The sequence below is a fragment of the Aquarana catesbeiana genome, linkage group LG06 (assembly GCF_042186555.1).
Source record: "Aquarana catesbeiana isolate 2022-GZ linkage group LG06, ASM4218655v1, whole genome shotgun sequence".
NCBI classification, from domain to species: Eukaryota; Metazoa; Chordata; class Amphibia; order Anura; family Ranidae; genus Aquarana; species Aquarana catesbeiana.
Window position 1 is genome coordinate 94063698 of NC_133329.1, and position 12104 is coordinate 94075801.

The 12104-nt window shown below is 38.8% G+C and overlaps 1 protein-coding gene across 1 annotated transcript in view; it reads right to left on the reverse strand.

Moving 5' to 3' along the window:
- Positions 1-499: 499 nt before the first annotated feature.
- The window catches only part of RPL3L (ribosomal protein L3 like), a 32641-nt gene continuing 21036 nt past the window's right edge, over positions 500-12104 (reverse strand). Inside the window, exons 7-10 of the mRNA XM_073636452.1 lie at positions 8931-9032; positions 6226-6321; positions 4751-4870; positions 500-622 (exon numbers count right to left, since the gene is read on the reverse strand). Of these exons, the coding sequence (XP_073492553.1) occupies positions 566-622; positions 4751-4870; positions 6226-6321; positions 8931-9032 (375 nt within the window). The 3' untranslated portion in view covers positions 500-565. The remainder of the gene's footprint in view (positions 623-4750; positions 4871-6225; positions 6322-8930; positions 9033-12104) is intronic.

Consider the following 12104-nt stretch of genomic DNA (forward strand, 5'->3'; position numbering starts at 1 on the left):
GGGGGGCATGCCTTTGAGGACAACTTGTACAGAAAGGTACTTTAGGGACAGCTAGATTGGCCTGGAGAGACATGTACATGGGCTGTGCAAAGCCAGGCAAGAGCTGGACAAATTCAAGCCATGGAGAATCTCCTGTATGATGTAGCAATAATAACTTGACACATTATAACCCTTACCTTTTATATCCAAAACTAAAAAAAATGGCTATACCGTTACTTTAAGTGGATAGCAGTTAGAGACCATTATCTTGTGTTATAGATGAAAATACACATGTGACAGTGATGGGTGACCCATGGCTATAGTGAGTATGGACACTAAGGCACCAAGCCTGCCACTCTTATAACTATCCACCAGTAAAGCCATTTACAGAAAATGATTCTGCTAATGAACAATCTCTCATATAAAAGAGCATAGTTCAGTCATTGCACTTCACAATGGTAAAACATTTGTCATATAGGTTAATAAAATCAGGCAAAATAATATTACAATAAAGACATAATTCTAATGAGCATTTTTCATTTTATTGTCATATTTTAAATCATAAACCCATGACTAGCCATAATATTTAAAGATCTTCAGTAACCTCCGATGTGCCTTTTATGAGATGTTTCTTCTGAGGTCCCTGTAAGAAAGGAGGAATATATTATATGTTTCTTCAAAAACCTTATGGAACAGTAACCCCAGAACAATCCAGATTCACTATATCAGGGGATGTCCTTGTTATCCACTAGTCCCATATTAGAGGGAGGTGTCTGCATTGGGCGCTGTGTGTCATACATTAGGGCTGAAGTCCAAAAGCGTTGTATAAAATCAAGGACATGAACACACCTAAATATGTTATAGGAGTAGACAAATTGTGAGAAAGTGTAGATAAAAACAGTTTAGGGCATTTTAAAGAAAACCCCCTTTTGGCAAATAAAGCAAATTCAACACTTGAATCCTTGATGAATAAGGTTTTTATTAAGTGACGGGTGTGCCTTAAAGGAGGACAGTCAGGAATAGGCATTTTTAAAAAACCAAATCCTCTAAAATTTATGTAGCAATACACGTTATCCTCAAAGTGTATAAATATCCTTAAAATGAGGTTCAGCCCCCCCATGAAAAATTAAAAGTCAGCAGCTACAATTACTGCAGCTGCTGACTTTTAATATACGGACACTTAACTGTCCAGGGAGCCCGCAATGTCAGCACCCCAGCCGATCCTCGGATTGGCTGTCGGGTGCAGCTGCTGCCATTCCTGGCAAGGAAACCTGGCAGTGTAGCCTTTAGTCTTAACAGTCAGTTCCCTAATGCGCATGCGCGCTGCACTTTCTAATTGGTCCATCGGCGGAGGATGGAGGAGGGGGCCGAACTTCCGGGAGACTGGGCCGTCAAAAAATTTTTAGCTTTGGATAGAGTATGAGCAGGTTATTTTTTGCTGTGTACCATTTCCCTTCACTTTGTTGCTTTGCAGCCTGAAATAGACAGACACATTTTTTTGTTTTATCCAACTGTATTTACTCAGTGCAACTTATAAGATCCAAGTGAAAGATATAACACCAACATGTAAAAAAAAAAAAAAACATTCACAGAATCACTGAGTTGGAAACAAAACCCCCCCCTTGTGTCAATATTTTGTTGAACCACCTTTTCCTTTAATTCCTGCCTTTAGTGTGTTGGGATATGTCTCTACTAACTTTGCACATTTAGATTTTGCAATGTTTGCCCACTCTTTCAGTTACATTTGATGGTGACCATTTGCGAACTGCAGTCTTCAAGTCATTCCACAGATTTTCAATGGGGTTTAAGTCTGGGCTCTGACTAGGCCATGCAAGGACATTCTCCCTTTTCTCCTTCAACCACTGTGTGGTCATTGTTGCTGTGTGCTTTGGGTCATTGTCATGTTGGAAGGAAAACCTTCTTCCCATTGACAACTTCCTGGCAGAGGGCAGCAGATTTTTCTCAAGAATTTGATGGTATTTTGCCCCATCCATTTTTCCTTCTATCCTGACAAGTGTTCCAGTCCCTGCTGCAGAGAAACACCCCCCATAACAGTATATTACTACCTCCATACTTTACTGTAGGAATGGTGTTATTTTTATGGAGAGCTGTATTGAATTTCCACCAGACATATAGTTTGGTGTTGAGGCCAAATAATCCAAATTTTAGACTCATCTGACCATAACACCTTTTTCTATGTGGCCTCAGAATTTTCATAGTGCATCTTGGCAAAGCTCAGTCATAACTGCATGTGGCCTTTCTTGGAGTGGCTTTTTTCTTGCAATCCTCCCATACAAGCCACATTTGTGGAGAATTTGTGATATTGTTGTCACGTGTGCACAATGGCCACTCTGTCATAAATTCCCAACTGCTTCAGGGTTGCTGCAGTTCTCTTGGTAGCCTCTCTGACCAGTTTCCTCCTGGCTCTTTCATTCAGTTTGGAGCGATGTCCTGACCCAGGGAGGGTCTGTGTTGTATCAAGTACCTTCCACTTCTTAATAATAGACTTCTCTGTGCTTCTAGACATTGATAAAGCCTTTGAATTTTTTTTATATCCATCTCCTGACTTGTGCCTGTCCACAACTTTATCCCGGAGATCCTGGTGACAGTGCCTTGCCACCCATAGTTGATTGTTTGCTTCAGTTGCCCTACCAGGTAATGAAATGCTCCAGGAAAGCTCTTTTCATGCTGAGCTAATCAAAATGACCACAGCTGGTCAGTTGAAAGTCAAATGGCTTTGTGTGCCTTTGAGAAGGCGATTAGCTACACCTGATTGAGTTTACAAGCCATTTAGGAGAGGGGTGATCCTTTTTCCAATAACGCCAACAAATTCTGACATGTTGGTGTTATATCTTTCATTTGGAGGTTATAAGTTGAGTTGCCGTACTTAACTGAGTAAATACAGCTGGATAGAACAAAAACTGTGTCTGTCTTCATTTCAGGCTGCAAAGCAACAAAATTGGATTCTTTTCTATACCCACTGTATATACTGTAAGTTTGGCAACTCTAAATTTTAAAAAAATCTTACGTTGATTGGAAAAAGATTGCGTGGCTAGGTTGTAATGTGTAAATATGAGCTTTAGATTGTGGTATTGTGCAGAAGTGCCTCCCAGGGATAGCTGTGTGTTCTACTTTATACTTGTATTTTCTCCCTATGAGTGCAGAAATATCAACTCATAGGCAGGCTGTTTCTATAGGATAACCTGACCCCTAAGTGAATTTATGACTGATACCAGACACTGACTGGCTGCTGAAGGGGGCAAACTGTCAAATAACAAACCCTCTATCTATCTTGAAATCCTAAAAGCCCTTAGCTCAGGCAGAAGATAGGATGGCTTTAAAATCTGATAGTCTAACATTGGCTCTAACAGGGAGAGAATACAAGTTAAAAATAAAAACTCATATTATTTATAAAGAGTTATGGTTGGACAATTTTAGGAAAAAATTCAAATGTGGAAATTAAGGTTATTACAGAAGCCCAATGATGACTGTTTCTTTTTAACATTCTGAGGACAAAGAAAAAAAAAAAAACACAGAAAATTCCCAATCAGCACCAATGTGGCTGCCCTGGCATCTTCCTCTGCATAGTATAAATTAGATATTACAAACAGTTCCCTGAGGATAAGCAATATGGCAACTGTTTTCTGCTTTTCAATGGAATAGTAAAGTTTTTATCAGCTTATTTACCTTTGGTTTAAAGTGGATCTTCATCCATAAATTGAAAGTGCCTCCTTCCCACCCCTCCTCCGCTCGGCTACCTGTATAGCAGCTTTTTTTAAACATTTTTTTTTTTTAGTAAAGGGTTTGGTCCCACCTCCAATACATGTCATTCACCTATGTACTGTGCCCACTGTGCCTCCTGGGATTTGTATGTGACATATCCCAGGAGGCCTTACGGTTTCATTTACGGGAGGGTGGATCTAGTGGCACATCATCAGGAGGCCCGCCCAAAACTGTAAGAGCCGGCAGGCCTTTCGATGACATCAGAAACAACATGGCAGGACAGAGCAGTGACCAGGCATGAGAGGATCTCAACAGGACAATGCTGGATCCACTGGATGGGTGAGAATCTGAAAGTGCAGGTCCCACCTCCTGGTAAACAGTGGTAAAAGAAATGGGATGGGGGGGAGGGGTGTGGTCAGGTGGAGAAATGCTTTACGTTTGCATATACAGTAAATAAACTGTTAGGCCTAGTTCAGACCTATGTGTGCTAGTTTGCATGTACACATAGCCTGTAGGGTAGCTAATTAATTTCAATGGGCTGCCCTACCAGAAATGCATGGAAGTCACTGATCCTTTTTTTTTTATTATTGCGCCACATGGATCCACATGGTGCTGAGGCGCCATGCAGTTTGGTGCACTCGAAAACTTGCACCAATGCATGGGGGCGCCAAGAATTATTGGCACCCCTGTGCGTCTGCTAAAGATTAGTGTGTTTCTGTGTGGGTCGGGAAAGCGTGTGATTTTGCGTTAATTCCCAACCCGCACTAGTGTGAACCTGGCCTTATAGTTAGATGTTTATCATCAATATTTTACAAATAAACATTTATGACAGGGGGCCTTTAAAGCACTTTTAAGAGCAAGCTAGGCTTTCTAAAAGGAAGCCCAGCACTACACATAGACCTGCTAACTGCGTCTGTAGCATGAAAATGAAGGCACCACATCTGTGCTCAGGGATCTAAAATAGATCTTAGTATTTGGAAAAATTCATAGATCCCAGGGACATTTAGGACTGGTGTTTGTATATCTGCTACAACAGCACTAAACATACCATGAAAGCTCTCTTCTCCTGGTCTGTCTGGAAGCATCCATGGCCAAACTTCGATGTAGTATCAATGAATTTCAGCTCAATAGGCTCCAGGTCACGACGGCTGGTATGAACCAATAGAGACTATCGCAGAGAAAGAGAGAGAGTTATAGACATGAGAAGGCTTCTATGGATTCCTAATTGTTGAACAAAAAGTTATTTCCTTTAGCTTTCCCTAAATTCATTCAAATTCCAATGATAAGGACACATGCCAACATTACCAAACCAAATTATTATTTTAGGCAAAAAGTACCTCTTTATTTCCAAAAATAAATATTCAATGCTCCTTAGCTAGCCCAAGTAAGCCAAGGCAACTAAATTACATGGTCTCTGGTTACCAGGAGCATTGTGGATTCCTTACATCAGAGACTGCAGAGCAGCTATTATTTTCAGTCTGATACCCATTCACATAGAATTGCAGTACAATAATAAAATCAGCCAGGCACCATCGGGAGGCAGAGCTAGCAATTGCAATGGGAAACTATGACTACCTCCATGAATAGTACCTGCAACTAAGCTGAAATACGTTTTGGGAGACATCAATACACATGCTCATGAGTAGGTATTTACCATATGGTTAAAAATGTATGGGTACCTGTCCATCCCAACTATTTGAGTATGTTGGACTTCCCATTCCAAAACCAAGACCATTTGGCTTCCTCTCTTCATCTAGATCAGTTTCCACTCTTCTGGGAAGGCTTTATACTGGATTTTGGAGTGTGTTTGTGGGAATTTGTGCCCATTCAGCCAAAAAAGCATTTGTGAGGTCAGGTAATGATGTTGGATGGGAAGACTTGGCTCGCAATTGACGTTCCAATTCATCCCAAGGGTTCAGTAGGGTTGAAGTCAGGGTTTTGTGCAGGCCACTCAAGTTCCTTCAACTCTATTTCATTAAACCATGTATTTTTAGAGCTGGCTTTAGACATAGGGGCACAGTCATGTTGGAACAGAAATGGGCCTTCCCCAAACTGTTGCCAGAAGGCTGAAGATGTACAATTGTCTAACGTTTCCTTACATACTGTAGAATTAACAATGTCCTTCACTAGAAACACCTGAACGTAATAATATGAGGAGGAGGCTACATGCCTTCGTCCATGTATCGGCTATCTTTTTCATACATACATCATTTCTTTTATATATACAGTATATATATATATATATATATATATATATATATATAGTGAGAGAGAGAGAGAAGAGAGAGAGAGAGATCTATATCTATAGATCTATATATATAGATCTATATATATAGATATATATACCATATATATCTATATATGTATATATATATATATATATATATATATATATATATATATATATATATATATATATATATATATATATATGTGTGTGTGTGTGTGTGTGTGGTATATATGTGTGTGGTATGTATTTAGTATACAATGCACAATCACAGAGGCATATTGAGATCAACTCACCTTTCTAAGAGTGAGCACTCTCTTCTTGCTCCCCACCACACATCCTTTAAGCATTAAAAAGTCATTATTGACTTGGCCGTAATGTGGGAAACCTCCCTGGGGAAAAAAGTGAGACATGTTAGAAGTGCCTATATTACCCACATAAAGTGTAGTCAACCATTTTATCCTATCGGTTGACTCTGAAAGTGTGATAATGCAACTTAAAAACCACAAAGCACTTTTTGGACAACTTTTACTGAGCAAATACCATTTTAAAGGCCATTAAATGGACAAGCCAATTGCTAAATTCACTCAAGTGGATTGTTCATATGTTTTTTTAAACCGGTTTTAAAAGGAACTTGTTGGGCAGGAATATGAGAGCTGCCATTACTGATATATTTACAAAGGTGTGAATTTCAGGGCCACCATCCTCACTCTGGTTTTATCATTTAGTGAGTCACTGGCCCTGTTCTTGTTATAGCACGAACCAAGAAAAGAAATAAATGCCCAAAATCTTTGCAAAATATCTTTTTTTTTTTCCTCAGTTTAGGCCGATATGTATTCTTTTACATATTTTTGGTAAACAAAATCGCAATATGCATTTATTGATTGGTTTGTGCAAAAGTTATACGTCTACAAAATAGGGGATAGTTTTATGGTATTTTTATTATAAATTTTTTTATACTAGTAATGGCGGCGATCTGAGATTTTTATCGGGACTTCGACATTATGGCGGACAAATCTGACAATTTTGACACATATTTGGGACCATTGGCATTTATACAGCGATCAATACTATAAAAATGCATTGATTACTGTAAAAATGTCACTGGCAGTGAAGGGATTAACTGTGTTCCCTGCTACGTGTTCTAACTGAAGGGGGGGTGGGACTTGTTAGGGGAGATGACAGATCGCTGTTCATACTTTGTATGAACGCACGATCAGTCTCTTCTCCCCTCAGAGACCAGGATCTCTATATTTACACACACAGATCCCGGTTCTCAGTGTGTCACGAGTGATCGCGGGAGCCCAGCGGTCATCGCGACTGCCAGGCACTCGCATCGGTTCCGGGGGCGAGCAGCGGTCGCGCGTGTGCCCCTAGTGGTCACAGGGAGAAGCGACGTAAGGTAACGTCATTTCGCCCAGCCGTGCCATTCTGCCACAGTACAATTGCGGCGGCTGGTCGGCAAGTGATTAATGTAATTTCTGTGAAAAAAAAAAAGAAGAAAAAAAAAGCACCGGGAATGCATTTGGAAATGCATCAAAAATGCACCGGAACGCATCAAAAACGCACTAAACGCGCACGGATCTGGAGTGCGTTTTTGTGGTGTGAACTGGCTCTTAGGGGGTGGAATAGTGCCCTATCACTGGTATCATTAGAAGGAATAGTGCCCCATTGTTGGTTTCAGTTGGCACAATATTGTCTTGTTTCAGTGTGAGGAATAGTGCCCTAAGGGACAAATAAAGACCAGCAAAGGGCCGCATCCGGCCCCCGGCCGAAGTTTGGAGACAACTGCTTTAGGTCAACAAATCCTTTCCAAAAAGGATCATTTTTTAGAGGGTGAAACTTCCCAGCCAAAAAGCTCCTCTCCCAATCATCAAACCCCTTCTCCAAATGTGATTCTCAAACCATACCCATGTTTCTATGAAACCACACCCACTTGGGCTAGACCACACCCCTATGGAGAATTGTGATTCTCCTGGATAAACTGACACAGGTGAACATTCTACATATTTAACCACTTACCGACTGCATAACTTAGATATACGGTGGCAAAGTGGCAAAGCCACGCCCGATCACATACCAAGTACGTGATCTGAAACTTTTGGGCCTGGGGTGCATGCGCGCGATGTCCACCGGCACTCGCCGATTGTTCAGTACACATGTAAACAAGGCAGATCGCCGTTCTGTCAGTAGGGAAGGCATGGATCCTGTGTGCCTGCAAAGCAGGTACACGGATCTATGCCTTCCCTTAGTAAAAGCATCTCCCACACAGTACATAAGCACTCCCTAGGAACACATTTAACCCTTTGATTGCCCCTGAGGTTAACTCCTTCCCAGCCAGTGTCATTCGTACAGTGACAGTGCATATTTTTTAGCACTGATCACTGTATTAGTGTCACTGCTCCCCAAAAAGCCTCATAAGTGTCTGAATTGTCCGCTGCAATATCGCAGTCCCGCCATAAGTCGCTGATTGATCGCTGCCATTACTAGTAAAAAAATTAAAATAAAATAAAATTATACCCATAGTTTGTAAACGCTATAACTTTTGCACAAACCAATCGGTATTTACACTTATTGGGATTTTATTTATCAAAACTATGTAGCAGAATACATATTGGCCTAAACTAATGAAGAAATTCGTTTTTTTGCAGTTTTTTATTGGATATGTATTATAGCAGAAAGTTAAAAAAATATTGTTTTTTTGTTTTTCAGAATTGTTTATAGAGCAAAAAATAAAAACTGCACAGGTGATCAAATACCACCAAAAGAAAGCTCTATTTGTGGGAAGAAATAGACATAAATTGTATTTGGGTACAACGTCGCACGGCTGTGCAATTGTCAGTTAAAATAATGTAGCGCCGTATCGCAAAAAATGGTCATGAAGGGGGGTAAATTGGTTAAAGCAACATTTAAATAAATAAGTGCAAATAAAGCTAAAAAGAACAGATGAATCCAGGCTTGTCATGTGACCGACCACTTGGCTGGGGTGTACAGTTCATACCAATGGTGTAATGGACTTGTCTGTGATGTCATACTGCGTTGCTGCATTGTTCTTCACGAGTTTTCCATCCTGCAGATGTATTCCCTGGCCAATGCGATAAATCTATGGGGGGGAACAGCAAGTATTGTTACAATGGATGGGGCACAACTTGTTGTTGTCTGCGCTGGTCTCCAGAGAGCTGAGACTGACCTCTAGTGACTGCGTGAGGTACTTGGCATGCATTATTGCAATGTGATACTGAATATCGGTGTTTCTTAAATATTTTTAGTCAAGGCGCCCTTTAAATTTATGGACAATCTCGAGGCACCCTCCAAAATGATGGACAGTCTTGAGGTGCCCCATTCTAAATTGTAAAAAGTATTCTAATAGTTTTACATAATGCAGGAACATCAATACACATATGACATCCAATGTTAGAGGTGATTTATTCTAGACATGTGCACTGACAAAAAATTTGTTTGCTTTCGTTTCATTCGTTTTTTTGCTTTTTTCGGAAATTCGAAAATTTGAATTTTAAAATTTCCGAATTTCCGAATTTCCGAATTTCCGAATTTCCGAATTTCTGAATTTCCGAATTTTCAAATTTCCGAATATTCAAATTTCCAAATTTTCGATTTCCAAATTTCCGAATTTTCACATTTCCGAATTTCTGAATCTTCAAATTTCTGAATTTCCAAATTCCGAATTTTCAGGTTTTCAGAATTAGAAAATTCGGAAATTCAGAAATTCGAAAATCCGAAATTTCGAAAATCTGAAAAAAAGAAAATCAGTAAAATTCGAAATAATAACTAACTAAATAATAACAAACTATTAAATTATAGGTATTGGAATTTCCTTTCAAATTTGGCTGTTTGTGAACGTAACGAATACAAATTTAGCTGAAGTTACGAATTATCGAAAATAACGAATGCTGCATATAAACAAATGGAATGGAACAAATTAATAATAAATAATAATAATAAAAAGGTTTTATTATTATTATTGTTATTTATTATTATTAGACCGTTACGTTCCATTCGTTTAGATACGGCATTCGTTATTTCAGATAATTCGTTCAAATACGTTTACTAACAGCCAAATTTGAAAGGAAATTCCAATACCTATAATTTAATATTTATTATCAGTTAGTTATTATTTCAGATTTTTGTGTTTTTGAATTTTCAGATTTTCATTCTTTTGAATGTTCAGATTTTCATTCTTATTTTTGGATTTTCAAATTTTTGAATTTTCGAATTTTTGAATTTCCGAATTTCCAATTTTCGAATTTCCGAATTTCCAAAATTCGGAAATTTAAAATTTTCAAAAATTCGGAAATTTGAAAATTCCGAAATTCGAAATTCGGAAATTTGGAAATTCGAAATTTCGGAAATTGAAAAATTTGGAAATTCGAAAATTAACGAATTTGTCAAAATTTGTTAATAAACGAATTTGTAACTAAACAAATTGCGCGTCTAATTTATTCTTCTAAAGCAAATACACTTTTGCACACAAGTGCCGACTAGTATTCCAATGTTTCTGTTCTCCTTCAGTTTTTCTCCATCACTTAGCTAATGAGACCCCAAAGCCCCTTTCAACCGTTTTCATCCGCTTCCATCAACATCCGTTTTTTTTGCATGGATGAAATCCCTATTTTTTTTGCAGAGACCCTAGAAAATAATTGTTTCAATATTTTATGACACACGGTATTTGCGCAGTGGCCTTTCAAAAACATTTTTTGGGGGAAAAAATACACTTCCATTAATTAAAAAAAAATGAAACAGTAAAGTTAGCCTAATTTTTTGTATAATGTGAAAGATGAAAAAAAAAATTGTGATTGTCATTTTATCCAGAATCGTGCAGCTCTAATGTAAACCAAAAATGTGGTTAAATGGATGTAAAGAACTGATGTAAAAACTGATAAAAAACTGATGAAAAACAAACTGAAAGCATGTGTGAAAGGGGCCCAAAGCTGATGGAGAGAGGCGAGGGAGGGTCAAACAAGGATGATATGCAGGCATCTGACATCCTCCTTATCAACTGATGATGCCATTATAATGCCTACATAAGGATGTCGCCCTATGTAATGTCATTTTATATAAAAAGATCATTTGGAAATGATGCTAGGTAATCTTTTCTACTTGCCATTATACTGATACATTAAATAATGTTGATTCTAGCCATTCTACTTATCAGTGAGATGATTTAGCTGATTTATGACCTTTTTTTTACAAATACTTTATTTAGTGATATGCAACTAAACCCAGTAACATGACGTCATGGTCGAGAACAAATGCATCGGCAGCAACAGACAGTATAGGTGCAAGCAATTTATGAAAAAAAAAGGATAAAAAAGGAAAGTGGAGAATTGTGGCGAGGAGAGATGAGAGAAGAAAAAGAGGAGAGGAGATGAGAGGACATGTGAGAAGAACAGAGTAATGGGAAGGAGAATAGAAAGTAGTGGAAGTGAGAAAAGAAAGGGGATGGGGGAGAAGAAAGAAGAGGATACAGGAGAAAGAATAAAACAGAGAAGATGAGATAAGTGGAGAGGAAGAGAGAAAAGGGAGAAAGGAAGATGGGGGGCATGGAGAAAAGAGAAGGAGAGGGGAGAAGAAAATAGAGGTGAGAAATAAGAGAAGCAGACAGCAAAAGAAAGGAGAAGAAAGAACAAAAGTGTGTAAAGTTAACAGGATAGGTGAGAAGAAAAGTGTGAAGAGAAGAGGATAAAGGAGGAGAGCATAAGAGAGGTGAACAGAGGAGAGAAAAGAGAAGAGAAAAAGAGAAACAAGAGGAGAGGATAGGAGATGAGGGAAATGGAAGTGGAAGGAAATGAGAAAAGAGGTGAGAGAAGAAAAGTATAGTGTAGAGAGGAGAATGGGGAAAGTAAAAAAAAGTGTGGAGAGAAGAGGAGAAGGAAGAAGAAAAGAAAAAATGCTAAGAGGGGAGAGATGAGAGAAGAAAAAAAGGAGGGGAGAGGAGATGAGAGAAGAACAGAGTAAAGGCAAAGGGAGTAAAAAGTACTGGAAAGGAGAACGGAATGAGAATGACAGAAGAGAATACAAGAGGGGAGAGGAGAGAATAAAACAGGGAAGATGAGATACTCAAGGAAGGGAGAAAAGAAAAGATGAGGAGAGAAGAGCTGAGAAGAAAAGAGCGAGAGAGAGGAAATGAGAAATGAGAGAAGAAGAGAAAAGATGG